Raw genomic sequence first — 16660 nt, 5'->3', positions numbered from 1 at the left:
GGTTGTTAATAATTTTCTTTCACTCCTTTGTTTCACATATGTACAGTACAGTAAGCTACTTGGGCCAAATCCTGGCTATGAAGTGACACCATTGTGGTAGCTATTTACCTGAATTGATATTTTATAAACTCTTTATAAATGACCAGTCTACGTATTTTGCTGTATGAAGAAACATGGTTTGACCAAAAAAGATTACTGGCACAGTGAATGTCTAGATATTTGTATATACTGTAGACTGTCTAAAGTTTATAGAGTGGATATAATTTAAATATTTATAAATATAATTTATTAGTCATAATAGTTTCGATATATCCTATAAATAACTATAAATAACTAAATAACTGTTGATGAACTGAAATTTGGAGGAAAAATTTATATTTTAAATATATTCATTTTTATGACCTCAAAGCCAGGTCAGAGGTAATCATCATCCCAGATATGGATTTGACTATAAAATGCTGGCAAATGTTTGGGAGACAAAGAGCTTGTAGAGGCCACTTACTGTATACTGTACAGTATGCATCTTTACAGTAATGCCCTATAAAAAGCTGCCCTGCTTTTCCCCAAAGTAAACTAATCTGTTTAATGCACGTGTAATATCTTATGAATTATACATTGCAGTTCCGATTATTAATAACCAGAACTATCAATAATTTCTAATAGAAACACACTTCCTGATCAGTATAGAAAGAACTGCACAGTTAATTGTGTTAGTGCTCATTATTGTCAGTTGTGATGCTATGGACACAATAAATTTTATTCAAATTCAAATTTATTCAGAATATCCCCAATATGGAGAAAGAAATACAAAACTACAAAACATCAAAGCTCATGGTTATTAGGATTAAGCATTTAACATGATTTGCCTAGTTAAAAGGATCTCTTAATATTGGTAAGCTTTTTTTTTATCAATTATTATTAATCATAAATGCAATTCTTTACACTGTCACAGAATAAATTCCATGATTTACATAATTATGGCTCTTTGTATCAGCCTTCAAATGTTTTATGTATGCATTATTATATCAGAATTATAGTGATTTTCATTGAAACCATTAAGTGAACCAATGCTTACTTTTTAGTCTGCTGGAAAAAAATATTATTTAATTTAAATTTTAATGTACACTATTTATATTAATTGCTGCTATTTTACAATTTAGGTGGGGAGTCCCCTGATAATCAGCATTTCTGAGTTAGACATCATTGTGTTCGACATAATAAATACTATAGTACACTGTATATGGCTAAATTTTTAGCAAAATCTTATTGGTCACCCGAGAAAATTTTATGGAAATAGGTAAAGTTGGCATGGAATTGAACTGTTTTTGTGCCTTTATTTTTTTGTTGTCAAATAATAGTCCCAGCATTACTGTATACTGTAGTCCATGCACCGATACATGTTAACAACAAACTGCTATACAAGACACTGTATTGAAATATGATAGTAGATACATAATTCCGTAATTAAGCTTTGATTTCAATTGATTCAGTATTTGAGGTTATGAATCAGGGTAGGCCTATTCTTTGAACATGTTAATAAAGGATACTGTTTTATTCCACCTAATTTAATGAATAGTTTCCGGTTTTCTATCATTAGGCCTACATTATTGCAATCAGTGTTTATGCTGGGTAATGAATACCATTTTTTTTATTAACACAAACTTTTCTTCAAGTTATAGAAAGGTCAGATCACTTGTAGGAAATACTTGAACTTACAGGAGCAGGTTTAGTACTGTTGTTTTCGATTATTTTTTCCTAAAAATCGGTGTCTCTTTTTAAGAAGAAGTACAAGCCTAATATACAAAATATGCAATATTTCAAAGTAATCTAAATTTCAAGCAGAAAAAATTATTACATACTGTAATATGAATTTGAACAAGTTTAGTAAAAAATAAATTCCACAAGGAATAAGGGGATGTACAGGTAGGTGTGATTATGCACTTGGATATCAGTCAATGAATGAGATTCTGTCAATAATAATTAGCAATAGTTGGTTTGGGAACACTGTTTTTTATTTTTTATTAGTGTCATATTATTATTTTATTATTTAATGAAAGATTTATTTCTTTTATTTGAATGAAGATACTGACTGTATACATTCTTTACTTTAGGCCTACTAGTATATTGAAGTAAGTTGTATAAGTGTAAATTATTGTATACAAAAAACATTTTTAACTATTTTTAAAGGATTGAGTATTTAACTTTTCAAATCAGCAAAATCAATTTTTTTTTCAATTTGACATCCAACAGCAAGTACAATCACCACTGACAGAATGGAACGATGCTTTATAAACCAAGACTCTTATTGAGGCCTTGGGAGTGCAATTGTTTTTAGTCTTAAGAAAAAGTCCTGCTTTTGGTTTAATTGTGTTTCATTAGAAGTTGAAATATTACCCAATTTCTGATGACACAGACAGTGTATACTGCAACCACTACAGCTCACTTCCACCAACATCAGCTGATTTTGAATCAGATCAGGAGAATGTATCACATGTTCCTTATAAGGAAATTAAAGGCTAGATTATGGAGTGATCTTACTCTGATTCACATTAAACAAAAGTTAACGTGGGATGCGTGGTAAATCTTACAAGGACTTCGTAAGATATTCATACCGATGCTGCATGCGTTTTCACACTAGTGTATCAACATTGCTAAAATAGTTGTTCCAAAATGCTAGTGCAAGACCTCACAGTGTAAGGTACAGTAAGTTGTCTCAAGTGCAGTGGCGACATCGACAGAAGGTTTATGGAGGCACAGGACCTTTATTGGGGAACTTCGCTGAATTTCGCAGCATCTACTACAGTAAAGGTGCCTATTCTTAAAATTTCTTCCACCCAGTGGTGTGACTGAGCTGGATGTGTATCCCTGTCGGGGATCCTGGATGTCTTGTCGTGAAACTTGGACCATATGTCCGTAGACCATCTTCAGGAAATCTGTAGTGCCGCCACTGTCTGTTTGAGCATACCCACTGATCCATGCCAAGTAACTTGGGAGTGTTCAGGCCTCTGAGATGCCTGTTTTTCTACAAAGATATTTACGGTACATGGGACGTATGCATATCTTATTTGTTATAATATTCAAAAATGATGTAGTTGATGCTTGCTAAATTTTTGCCTAAGCATACAGTACAGTACTCCCATCACATTTTGTCTTGCGAATCGGGTATGATGTTACTCAACGGTCAGAGGTAGTAGCTTGGTGGTTAATATGCTTCACATTCAAGTGTCAGGATTCTGGATTAAAATCATTTAACCCCACAAATGGCAAGATTCAAGTCTGATGAGAATAAAATAATAAATCATATAAAAAGTTAAATGTGTATTCAGTTCACATCACATTGTTATTGTAGACAACTTTAAAAGTGAATTAATAACATAAATTTTGCATGTCTAACAGTTTTTTAAGTATAGGTAATATATACTGTATAACACATTTAAAACTATTATAATTAAATGGACTGTCTATTAAATTTTCAAAAATAACTTTTTACTAGTCTTTCAGTTTTAAATTTCCAGGTAGTTTGGTCAGGTGACACAAAAGTGAAAGTTTTTTTTCTAGGAAGTGGCTGTTTAATATTCACCCAGTGAAATTTTTAGAATTAAATTTGATTTTTAATGATTGATTTTATTTATAATGTAAATTTAATGTTTGATATTTTTATTGAAGAAATGTTTTGCTCTCCAACATTAACATAATAATAATAATAATTTTAGTCATTAAGAGATCACTAAACAGTATGTCATGTCACAACATGCTTTTCTTTTTGTCAATAGGCAAGACTTTTTTTATTCCTTGTTTCATGTACTTATTTTGTTAAAGATCATAAAATTTTATTGGTAAATGTACAATAGGATGGTTAAATGCTTTAAATTATATAATTAGGAAGAAATATATCATATCTAATCTTTGGAGATTTCAAGGCAGTGGAGGGCATAATAAAAATTTTTTTGTTAAATCTATTTTTTTCTGAAATTTCCACTTTTTCGTGGGAGCGGGTGCGCTAATTGACCAATATAAAATTTTATTTTTATTCAAAATCATCAATATTTGCAGACAGTGGGTTCGCTATGCAAGGTATTAAAAAAATCTCGCCTTAAATAGAGAATCAATTATAAATATGTTGAAAATCCTTCACTTCTTTGGCAGTTTTACTAATCATACCAAGGCAATTCAACAGAAGGACGCCCATCTCAGGACATCAAAGGTTACAGTATAACTCTGACATCGACATCCTAGGCGCGCGCACGTACGTCCCTATACACTGAATGTCACAAAAACCATAGCAACCAGACCATAAACCGCCACCGTACGTGATGATTTACCCACACGCATGTTAGTTGCCATGATAATCGTGTGGTGATTACAAAGGACTAATGATATTTTGCACTAACATTAGACTGAAATATATTCTTCATTTCAACATTAATTTTACCAAAATTGTGGTGAATTGTCGTTCATGAGACTCACTTCGCAGAAAAAATTAATAAATGTTCTGTATATACTCAAATGCTCGTTTTCGGCACCTTACGCCAACATTGACAAAATGACAGATTAATGTTACATAAAAACATGAAATTTGGTAAAATTCGTAAAATTTAAATTTCTATAACTTTTCATTTTCTTGGTCAATTTTCACAAATCAAATTGCAGTTTATAGAAGCATTTAACAAGCTCGCGGTAAAAAAAAATCAGATGTAACAGACATTGCGAAGTACCCAAAATTAATAAAATAAAACACCATAAAACGAATGGCACGCATAGACTAATAATTGATGGCTGTACTCGCAACTAGTATCGGATTGTCGATGCCACAGTAAAGATCAAAGGACTGTGTTATGTTCGAGAACGGAGATGTGCGTCCTTCTGTTGAATTACCTTGATCATACAAAATGGTGGCTCCAATCAGTCCAACAGAAGGGTTTGAAAATTGCGGTCAGAGGCCAGTGTGTCCAGGGGTGAAGCCCTATGGGAAATCCAGGCTGCTAATCCCATAGAACCTGTGCAGTTTTGTGCCTGTTTTATAAGCTATTCTGAAACGCTATAAAAATGTATTTATTGTATTGTAAGAATTTCAATATGGGTGTTGAGTCATTATTTGACAAGGCCTTGACCTTTAAATCATACCTTAACATCTACCCCTTCTGGTTAGAAAGAGACAAACGCAGTTAGTTTCTTGCCCAGTAGACAATGTGCAATGTAAATGCTTACATAATCATAATAATATTAATAATCATAATATTAATAAAAATAGTTATAGTGAACTAATAAGGTACACTAATAATAATAATTAGAAATTTATAAAAAATATAGTAATAATATGGATAACAACAACTGTATCCATCTGTAGATACAATAGTTTTAATTCTAATTCTCTTATATTTCCAAATATAAAGTGTGTCAAACAGGCTGCTGAAAAATAGTTACAGTGAACTAATAAGGTACACTAATATTAATTATGAATTTATAAAAAATATATAGTAATAATATGAATAACAACAACTGTATCCATTCTAGCTATAGAAACAATAGTTTTAATGTGTGGAAATAATCCTCCTACTGTATATTTCCAAACATAAAGTGTGTCAAACAGGCTGCTGAGAACACACATGCCAAGCACATGAACCAATTGCCAATATCAGGAAACTCGTAGTATATACTGTTGCCTGGGAGGTTGTTATCCGTTGACAGAAGCATTTCAGTTTAGCCTTTTGCAATTACATCTTGAACTTGGAACAGGAAGCTTCCCACCTCTAGACGCATTGCATAATCTTCCTTTACATTTTGGATTTCACTATGACTTGAGTGTGCAGATCTGTGTCGGAAGAGGTAACACTGCACACTTTACCGCGTGACTTTGGCTCTTCAGACTTGATTTTACTCAGTAGATTCAAAGAGTTGACGTTGTAGACTTTAATGTTAAGACTAGACTCAGACAATACCAAAATACTATAAAGTGTGTTCAAACATATGTAATGTCCTATGTTTTCTTTCAGTTCATAAACAATTTTTAATATTTTTTTTTATTAAAGGGAAAAATTCCCCTGAACACATGGCTAGAAACAAATTACCAAATCATATTTTTAAGGAATTAATTTATCTATTAATTTATTACAACAATTTCAAACAAAATTTTATAAAACAATTATTTCTTTTATTACATCAAGACTACATTATGGCATAAAACCCCTGTACAGTCTCATTATATGAATACGTATTAATATATGAATATACATTAATAATTGTACAAGTATAGATGCATGTTCAACTTCACCGTTGAGTTTATATGATCGGAAGACGGACGTCTGTTCTAAATCACTGTACATTCTCAGGGACACGGCTGTAATTCTTGGTTATCCAGTCCTAGAACTCCATGAGATTATTAAGGATGAGACTGCAATTACTTGCTTACTCCAGCGACCACTATAAGCAATTACATTAAAAAAGTTCAAAATACTGAATATACAATTATGTGGGTGACTGGACCGATTAACACCTCAGCATGTTAACATACTCATAAAATCATGATGAGTATATTCACCAATCTACTAGGGAATGTGCCGCCCGTGCCCCCCCCCCACTGGATCCGCCCCTATAAATATCTATTGAGACACATATCATTATTACCAATTTAAAGACTGTACCGTAAATTTCCTTAGGCGAGACTTTTTTTATACCTTGCATAGCGAACCCGCTGACTAAATATTGATGATTTTGAATAAAATTAAAATTTTATTTTTGGCCAATTAGCGCACCCGCCGCCAAAAAAAAGTGGAAATTTCAGAAAAAAATGAAAGTTTTTAAAATTTTTTATTATATTGTTGAGACAACAAACCAATGTTTTTTTTTTTCTCCATAACAAAAACAAAAAAAGAAATATTTGAAATCAAACAACTTTGTTAATAATAAGTAGATGATTTATAAAACCAAAATATAACTTCTATGCATACTGTAGACTCTTAATATTCGAAAATAAAGACAAGATTGGGAGCTTTTTTTTTGGAAAGCAAATTTAAGCTCACCTAAAATTGATTTTAAGCTTGTCGTATGCTGTCTCAGGTTTTCCATTGGATGGTATGGATTGGCTCAGTGTCCAAAGGGAAGTGATCCACTCCAGGATGTTTCCAAGTTTATCCATTGTTTATTGCCGGTATGCAGCACTTTTGAATACCTACTGTTAGAAAATTGTATGATTGTTTTTATAAGTAGTTAGGGAGTAAAGGGAGGATATCCTAAAACTCCTGGAGAAAAGGTCAACCTCAAAGCAGAATTCTTTTTTATTGGCATTACAAGTCACAATGAAGGAGGAATACAGTATTTACAAATATTTTGAAAGATAAATACAGTAGATTAGGTAAATTATGAAGTACTAGTTTGTTTAATTTTAGATATTACATTGTCGATTCATTTTTTAGTTCCTATGCATGTAATGCAATATGAACTATTGTAATCACTCTTCATTTTCCTTTGTTTTTTATTGTGTGTAGTGTGTGTGTGTGCGTGTGTGTGTAGACATTTATGCAAATGCGCATGCGTCAAAGGAAAAAGTTTTCCGACATTTTGTTTTACCTCGCGATGCGAGTTCGATGTGAAGTTTCTGCAGAGTTCAGTCAGGGCTCACGCTAACCGATTGGCAAGTCGGCATGGATGAAACTATTTTGGTTTTACGGCAAAAAAAATCAACTAGTGTGGCATAGGTATTTTGAAGAAGGCCAAAAATAAAACAAAAATACTTGCTGAAATACATCGTTTTTTCATTTAGATCTCCATTTTTCACTAACTCCATGTGACGTTTTTTTCTGTTGTGTGAGTAGTCATATGAAGGTACAATATCCCCGACAGTTGGCTATGCAGCAATGTACCCTTTGAATGCAAATTGAAGACAAGTGAAGATATAAAGGCAGCCAACTGTCGGGTACATGACAACTATCTAACTTTCCACCATAGAGATATAATAAGAATACTAGAGCGCTAACTGCAAAGTATTCGATGTTCGAAATACGCAGAGCTGTGTGTGTGTACCATCCAAGATGGCTGCCATAGATTTAGCCAATCAAATTTCGCCTAAGCGCTATCATTTTCAATGGCGCCCTCAGTTTACACAGAAAGTTCAGTACAGCTAGTTACCCGTATGTTTGAAACTCGAGCGTTGCGGTGAATGGGTGTAATGTACAGTACACAATTTTATTTATTTATTTATTTTTTAATAAAATGCTCTACTTGGCCTCTTTTTGACTACGATAGTTTAATAATTTGTTATTATCAATACTAATTATCATTAAATGAAATAATAGTCAGTCAGAGGGCTTATTTATGGTAATAGTATGTATACTAAGCCTGAAGGTGGCGCTTTCCTACGGCGGCCATCTTGGATGGTACACATACTGTACACAACCCTGCATTGCTTCGCCATCTTGTCAGCACTCTAGTTGTTTATACTCTGCTTTCCACAAAAACATGAGGCTTAAGCTTATGGAACACCGTTAGTATCTTCGGTTATGTGCAAACACTCTATTACTGTATGTGCAATCGCCATGACGTTATGTTGAATGGTCATGACGTTATGTGGTTTGGTCATTATGTTATGTGGTTTGGTCATTATTTTATGTGGATTGGTCATTATGTTATGTGGTTTGGTCATGATTTTATGTGGTTTCTAATTATGTTATGTGGTTTGGTCATTATGTTATGTGGTTTCTCATTATGTTATGTGGTTTGATCATGATGTTATGTAGTTTGGTCATGATGTTATGTGGTTTGCTCATTATGTTATGTGGTTTGCACATTATCTTATGTAGTTTCGACACGACGTTCGGACGTCCTTGCAGAATATGTGAAGAAGTGTGAATAAGAAGACGGCTATACAAGTAAGCCTATATCAAGTTTCATTTGAAACTTTTGATTGGCTAATCAATTTTATATAGCCGAAGTTAGTTTCGAATTAGGCAAACCTTGATAAAAAGGTACACTTTCTCCATCAAAAGGTATTTGCTATGAATGGAATGACCTGTTCGAAGCACGAACTCTTGTAGACCAAACCCGGTACTGTTACGATTTTTAATCGTGCAGGAAATCCACTGACTATGTCTTTTTCTTTTTTTCTCTATATAGAGGCCTGAAGAATGAGATAAAATTAAGTACTTTCTAAGTAATTGAGTTTATACTGATTTTGTTATTGTTGCTCATCTTATATGGTTGTGCATCTGTTATTTAAGAGAAGCAATAAAGTTACTTACTGATCTTTTCCAGAGGAGAAAAACCTTGAATTTTGAAGAACTTAAAGGTCATTAAAAAAAATCTTATTTCCGGCCTAGGAATCAAAATTTTTCATTTTGAAGCACCCTCTTTCAAATCCTGGATCCACCCCTGATTATTATGACAGTGCCTGGGTCACTAACAGTTGGATAGATGATTTTTTTTTCTCATTTATCATGTAAATCCGGGATTTTAAGGTATATCAAGATGGATGTTTTCCTCATCATTACTTAACTCTCATTTGCTTGTGAAAGTATTTGAAGTTCGTGTGGAAAAATACTAAATAAAGTACAATCTTTTGAAAGTTACTTTGGTGGTTCCGATTTTTTTTTTTTTTTACTAAGTACTGTTTTATACATTAATTTGTTTGACTGAAGAGAAAACGTTATATTTACATACCAGACTGAGGAAGGGCTGGAGAACATAGTCATAATCAAAGCAAACACTTCATTAACTATATGTTCTCATTTAATAAGAATTACATATGCCGAATACCAATGCATGGATGGATGAAAGTTTATAATGAATAGTCGTCTTCTAGTATAGGAAGGCCTATTAAATATTATTTTTCTTATAAACTCCCAGGCTTTTTCTTTTATCAACATTCAAAATACTAGCGTGATTTAAAGTAAACTTTCTAAAAACCCACAAAATATATAGCATACCAGACTGAGGAAGGGCTGGAGAACATAGTCATAATCAAAGCAAACACTTCATTAACTATATACATGTTCTCATTTAATAAGAATTACATATGCCGAATACCAATGCATGGATGGATGAAAGTTTATAATGAATAGTCGTCTTCTAGTATAGGAAGGCCTATTAATATTATTTTTCTTATAAACTCCCAGGCTTTTTCTTTTATCAACATTCAAAATACTAGCGTGATTTAAAGTAAACTTTCTAAAAACCCACAAAATATATAGCATATTTTCCAATAATGTTATTCTTATAAAGTCTTGCCTTTATATTTTCGTTTAAAAATGGATATAATAATTAGACTTTATGGACCAAATACTGGTCTTAAATTACTGTTTTTATATGCTGCCATCACTCATGCATCCACAACAGACGCTAAGGGCGTTTGCCCCATACAGCGGATCGGGCGTCACGCTGACTCGCGTGTATTACGAATAGCAGTGGGCTCTCATCTGTTATATACTCTTTGCTTGTATGAAATAAAACTCTGGCACGGTGGTAATAAAACTAGTGTAGTCTTCCCGCTCGCTCTTGGCCAATCAAAATTTTCAAATGAAACTTGATATAGGCTTACTTGTACAGCTGTCTTCTTATTTACACTTCTTCACATACTCGCACGGACGTCCGAACGTCATGTCGAAACTACATAACATAATGTGCAAATTACATAACATAATGAGCAAATCACATAACATCATGACCAAACCACATAACATAATGAGAAACCACATAACATCATGACCAAACCACATAACATAATGACCAAACCACATAACATAATGACCAAACCACATAAAATAATGACCAAACCACATAACATAATGACCAAACCACATAACATAATGACCAAACCACATAACGTTATGACCATTCCACATAACGTCATGGCGATTGTACATAATAGAGTGTTTGCACATAACCGAAGATTAAACGGCGTTCCATAAAAGCTAGGGCTAGTTCAGTACAGTAGTTACTGCGATGCGAGCGAGGTTGGTAGGTCGTTCAGTCAGTGATATCGTGTTATCGTCTAATACATTTTAATAATGTGTGTAAAATTTAAGAATGCACCGCGTGGGTCGCTTTCTTTGTTATGCGGTAGTAGTATACGTAGCAGAGTGACGGCAGCAATCTAAGCCTAGCCTAGGGCCTAGATAGTATACGTTCTTGATCATCGTAATGAAAACTTCGGGTGACAGACGATTGAGCCCAACTGGTGTGGACGATCTGACCCAAAATAGCTTCAAATAAATTGTATTCCTAGCAGGCCACTGCCACCACCCCCACTCCTGATATCGTTCCAAACTACTGTAAAATGAAATTACTGTATACCTAGCTAGGCCTAGGCCCTATGCCTATTAAATTTTTTCAAAGAAATTTGCTAAAAATATTACTGTAATTTGCCTGTCGAATTACATTACCACATGCAGGGGCAGATACAGAAGTTTTGGTTAGGTGGGGCTATAGGTATATGTGTAAATTGCCTCCAAGTGTCTGCGGAGGCTAGGTTTGGGAGGAGGTGTCTCCGTCCGATAAGATGGGGTTCAGAGGGGTAGCTGAACACTTTAGCTATTAGATGTATGTATGTGTGTGGGTGGGTGTGTGTATATATACTTGTATAAAGAAATAATAATGGGTTCCAACACAGGAGTGGGTGGATTTTGAATTCCTCCAGAAGTCGAAATTTGTGAAATTTGAATATTGTTATAGTGACTGCATTAAGCTTTCAAAACATGACCAATCAGCATTTAATTACTTATGCTGTGAGCGAGTACGTTTCGCGAGCGATGTTTTGAAACATGTTTGATGGTTACAGTTAATTATATTGAAAATTCTCCCCCCTGGCTAATCCCGCTAGTCTGAATGCCTGCCAAAGTTAAGCCGGGCTTAGCGTTGAGCCGGGCTTAGCCTTGAGCCAGGCTTAACTCAAACCTGAACGTAGCCTAAGAGTACTATTGTAAATTCACACAATCTACCAAATTATAACATAATGTAATATAAAGCCCTGTCCAGACTATCAAATTCTATTTGAAAAAACGTGTGACTTGCCTAAATATGGTCATGATGACATCAAATCATGACCATATATAGGCACATCATGAATATATATATGCCTGGCTCTTATACACATCTTATACACTTTTTAAGTATCATGCATTGGAACGTTGACACCTACAAGGCTCTGGTTTTTTGTTTACTGTGAATATTAATGTCATTTTTTTGTTAATTTAATTGTATTCATTGAAAGCAAAACACAACTAATGGGGAAAAAAATGTCACAAGATAAGAGGCATTAATGATGATGATTATAGCCATTTCATTTTACAAAAAATGAACATTTTAACATCAGAAACTGAGAAAAAGATGTAACAGCATGATAAAAATCCAAGCAACCATGTTATTGTTTCATATTGTTGAATTGTTTTAGTTTCAATACATGTTATTTTAAAACATAGGGAACTAACTTACTGTAAATATTGTTATTTCAGGTGAACTTGCTATGTCATTAACTATGACACCAAACCCATAGCTTCTTCTCTGTGAATTCTACTGTGCCACAATGATGAATCTAGATCTGCTAGAATTAGCGCGCCATCTAAAGCAGGAGAGATTATATGTGTCCTCCGAGAAGCATCTACTTCAGAAGCTTCACGAAGAGGTGACACAGCTGGCGGATAAGCTCTACCGTGTCTCTTGGATTGCACGGCATCAGAGGCAGACACTTAACAGTTTGATTTTAGCTAACGTTGATTCTCCACCAGCAGCATGTTGTCATCGTGCCAATGCCTTGGAAGAGGTTGGCTTTGTCGACGGCTATAAAAAACTTGGCTTCCAAGATACAGTATATGGAGAGTTCTTATGTTGTTTGAAAGACAATCCGAAAATCGTGGGCATGTGCTTGGCCCAAGGTGAGCGTGAATATCCAACTGGGATTCAGTGTCTTGTGCATAATCTCATGTCATCGGTTTATGGGAATGCTGTCATTCAAGAAGATGAACGCCGTGTCCTCCAGCTTTTACAATCTCTGATGGAGTTTGAGCTAGCGAGCAGTGATGACCCACGGCGTTTATTGAGGCGTGGCTCTTGCGCATTCAGTCACGCTATGCGGCTCTTCACCGAAGGATTATTCTCGGGGAAGCTGTATCTCACTGCTGCGCTTCATGAGCCAGTCATGGCGTTACTTATGGAAAACGATACCTACTTTGAAACGGACACTAGAAAAATGCTTGATCATTTGAGCAATGAAGAACATCTAAAGTTGTTCGGCCCAAAGAACAGCCCAACGTATACTACAAAACTTCAAGAATATATAGATCGTGTTGGGCATCAACTTGTAGCACTTTGTAATAAATTTATATCCAGCTTAAAAAACAGTATGTTCTGCTTTCCTCAGAGTCTTGATTGGCTAATAAGTCAGTTTTACAAAATTTTGATTCGTTCCGGAAAAGTTGACCAAACGGAGGTCCGTGCAATGTGTGGGGATCTTTTATTGACTTGTTTCATCTGCCCGGCTATTGTAAATCCGGAACCATACGGAGTTGCATCGGACATCCTAATTAGTGAAGTTGCCAGGTTCAATCTGGTGCAGGTGGCACAGATTCTCCAGAGTCTTTCATTAATGAGAGAGGACACGCAAGTGAAAAGCGGTGATATATTAAGCCAGTTTGCCAAGGTATGTACAGTATTTCAAGCTAATTTTGGTGCGCTTGCAAGCTATCTGAAACTTTGAGAATTTTTCAGTCATCAAATTATATACTGAAAGGCCTAGCTCAGACTGGGTGGATAAACCCGGCTCAACTCACCATGTTTATCCACATGCCAGTCTGAACCAGGTGGCTTATCTCAAGCCGGGCTGTGTTCCTATTGTAACTAGGCCTGGCGTGCCACCGTCTTTAACTTTTTTAAGCCAAGCTTTAATCGTTGCGGGAGGTCTTGCATTGACTTCAGGTAACAAAATGACCAATCAGCATTTAATTACTTATGCTGTGAGCGAGTACGTTTCGCGAGCAATGTTTTGAAACATGTTTGATGGTTACAGTTAATTATATTGAAAATTCTCCCCCCTGGCTAATCCCGCTAGTCTGAATGCCTGCCAAAGTTAAGCCGGGCTTAGCGTTGAGCCGGGCTTAGCCTTGAGCCAGGCTTAACTCAAACCTGAACGTAGCCTAAGAGTACTATTGTAAATTCACACAATCTACCAAATTATAACATAATGTAATATAAAGCCCTGTCCAGACTATCAAATTCTATTTGAAAAAACGTGTGACTTGCCTAAATATGGTCATGATGACATCAAATCATGACCATATATAGGCACATCATGAATATATATATGCATACAATAGTTTTTTGTCAAATAATATTTGATAGTGAAGGCTTTATAAATAATTATACTATACAAGAGCGTAACTCATTCATGTAAAACTATTCACGGCACCAGATATTTTATGATGAGGGGTCCAAAGTCTCTGAGCTTATTGCTGTGTTGTTGCTTTCATTGTTTTCCCACTGAACGGTTTTAATTATTGTTTCATTTTAAATTATCCCTGAAGTTATTAGTCATTGTTTCAGCTACCATTGTTATTGCAATTGTATACTGATTTACAGTATTTTTTGCACCAGTACTGTAGTACAAGTATTTTAACAGTGATCAAACAAAAACAAAATTTCATTCCCTTGGTACCTCATATTTTCATCCAGCTATCAAGGTACTTGATGTTATGAAAAAAAAATTACTGTATAACACAAGTTTTCATAATGAAAAAATTGTGTTTTCATAAATTTATATATAACGTAATTTTCCAATGGATATATTTTTGTTGTTTTTCTTTTGAATAAGATGATGATATTGAGTCTGTCTTATTTAAGATTTCTTTTATTTGTTATACAGTATGTTTATACAAGTTCATAAAACACATGAAATTCATTTACCAAAAACAAATGATAAAAAAATATAAACTATTATAAACTAAAATGGTGGCTGCCAGTGACGAGTATACTCATCCCATAGGGTGTTTCTGAGGGCGCCAGGGACGAATACAACATTTTAGCATTTATTATACTACGTTGTAGAACCACAGACTTAACAGATGGTAGTTTGGGGAAGATACACATCATTTTGATGATATACTGTATGACTAGACAAAATTTCAAAAAAGTATGTTTATACAATGTAAACTTGTTTTGGCACAGGGGAAGGAACCTTAAAAAGGTCTTTCAGTCAACGTGTTACAGTATTGCCATAAATGAATTTACAAAATAAAGGTTACAAAATAAATACTTAAAAAATACATATGATAGAAAAGTATAAGGAGTTATCAAGATACTCTATTTTGTTTTTCTTATTTTACTTTTAGTAATACTGTATTACCAGTATAATAATTTACATGAGGGAAAATAGAAAAATGTTATTACAATATCGCTCCCGTCTGTGTCAAAAATTCGAGAAATATTGATGCGGGAATTAAAAAAAAATTTTGCTGCATCAATTATTTCAACAGCATAAAAATAACAATGCAATTTTGTGACTTCAAATACATTTTCTTTAAAAATCTATAAAATTAAACCAGTTTTTATACAATATTTATTATTACAGACCAAATCCCTCCCTCATCGATAAAAACGAAAGCGAAATAATCTATTGATCCGATTTAAAAAAAAGAGAAAAAAAAAATTGCCCTCCCTCATCAATTTAAAAAAAAGATTAATAATCTAATAATTTTTTCTATGTGCCCTAAGCCCAGGTCCACCATAATTTCATTTTGTAGCAAAATGTGCCAAGCTTTTTTTAATGTTTTGGCAAAGCCCTGTTGTATGTTAATTAGATTTGGGGGTCACCCTGTCAAGTGTGGTCAATACTTATAATATAATAAGTAAATTACTGCCAAGCTATTCTATCATGTGTACCTCTTCCCACTGCTGGTAGACTACAATATACAACTCTTAATAATTCCTCCCCCTCTGTTATACATTTCCATAACAAAAATTGTCAATATTAAATCGAGTTTATGTTCTAACAGCTCTCAGCATGATACAGTACAGTACTTTGTACTCAAACCTTACAAAAACATTTGTAAGCATTTTGTCATTTTCAATGCTTTCACTTTCACCCGTCTGTTAGCGTGGATTATTGTATAAAGCATTTCATAATATAGTGTGATCATGTGAATTTTAAAGAGGATGGTACTACTTTAGTTAGTTGATTACATCAAAGCCTTCTAGAAAAAATATAGACGATGAGGATTTGTCAATTCAGAAATTCAAAATAGAGGGGGCTTAGGAAGGTACTGTAAAATTTACACATCCCGACCACTCAGCCCAACAATTGCTGGTGCTGACTGCACATATAAATTAACCAGTAAAAATGGAACTCAAAGTCCATTATATAAATAAATAAATTAATTAATTAGTAAATAAATAAAAATAATAATTAATAAATAAAAAATAAATAAATTACAGTAATTAATAAATAAATAAATTAAATAGTATTTTAAACTAATTTTATTCTCCCATTTTAAAATATAATTTTAAAAATTGTTGAATCCACCCACTACTGTATAACCTGATGTTCACTTGACGTCACTAGCTGATGGTAGCCTAATATACTGTTATTTTGTTTCACAAAATCTCCAAGTGTACTGTCGAATTGCCGAATCAACCCCCTATCAACTCAACCCGAAGTCAACTCGGCCCCAAGTATATATTTATA

General features: G+C 33.9%; 1 protein-coding gene across 4 annotated transcripts in view; it reads left to right on the top strand.

The window, feature by feature from the left end:
• LOC117115816 (GTPase-activating protein and VPS9 domain-containing protein 1-like) overlaps positions 1–16660 on the top strand; it is a 45740-nt gene that overhangs the window by 4176 nt on the left and 24904 nt on the right. For all 4 annotated transcript variants that reach the window (XM_033259758.1, XM_033259760.1, XM_033259759.1 and 1 more), the window contains exon 2: positions 12441–13624. In XM_033259758.1, the coding sequence (XP_033115649.1) occupies positions 12512–13624 (1113 nt within the window). In that variant the 5' untranslated portion in view covers positions 12441–12511. The remainder of the gene's footprint in view (positions 1–12440; positions 13625–16660) is intronic.

This window comes from Anneissia japonica, unplaced genomic scaffold (genome assembly GCF_011630105.1).
Source record: "Anneissia japonica isolate Jap-2015-1 unplaced genomic scaffold, ASM1163010v1 scaffold1483_len710385_cov172, whole genome shotgun sequence".
NCBI classification, from domain to species: domain Eukaryota; kingdom Metazoa; phylum Echinodermata; class Crinoidea; order Comatulida; family Comatulidae; genus Anneissia; species Anneissia japonica.
This window is presented reverse-complemented; position numbering and strand designations above follow the sequence as displayed.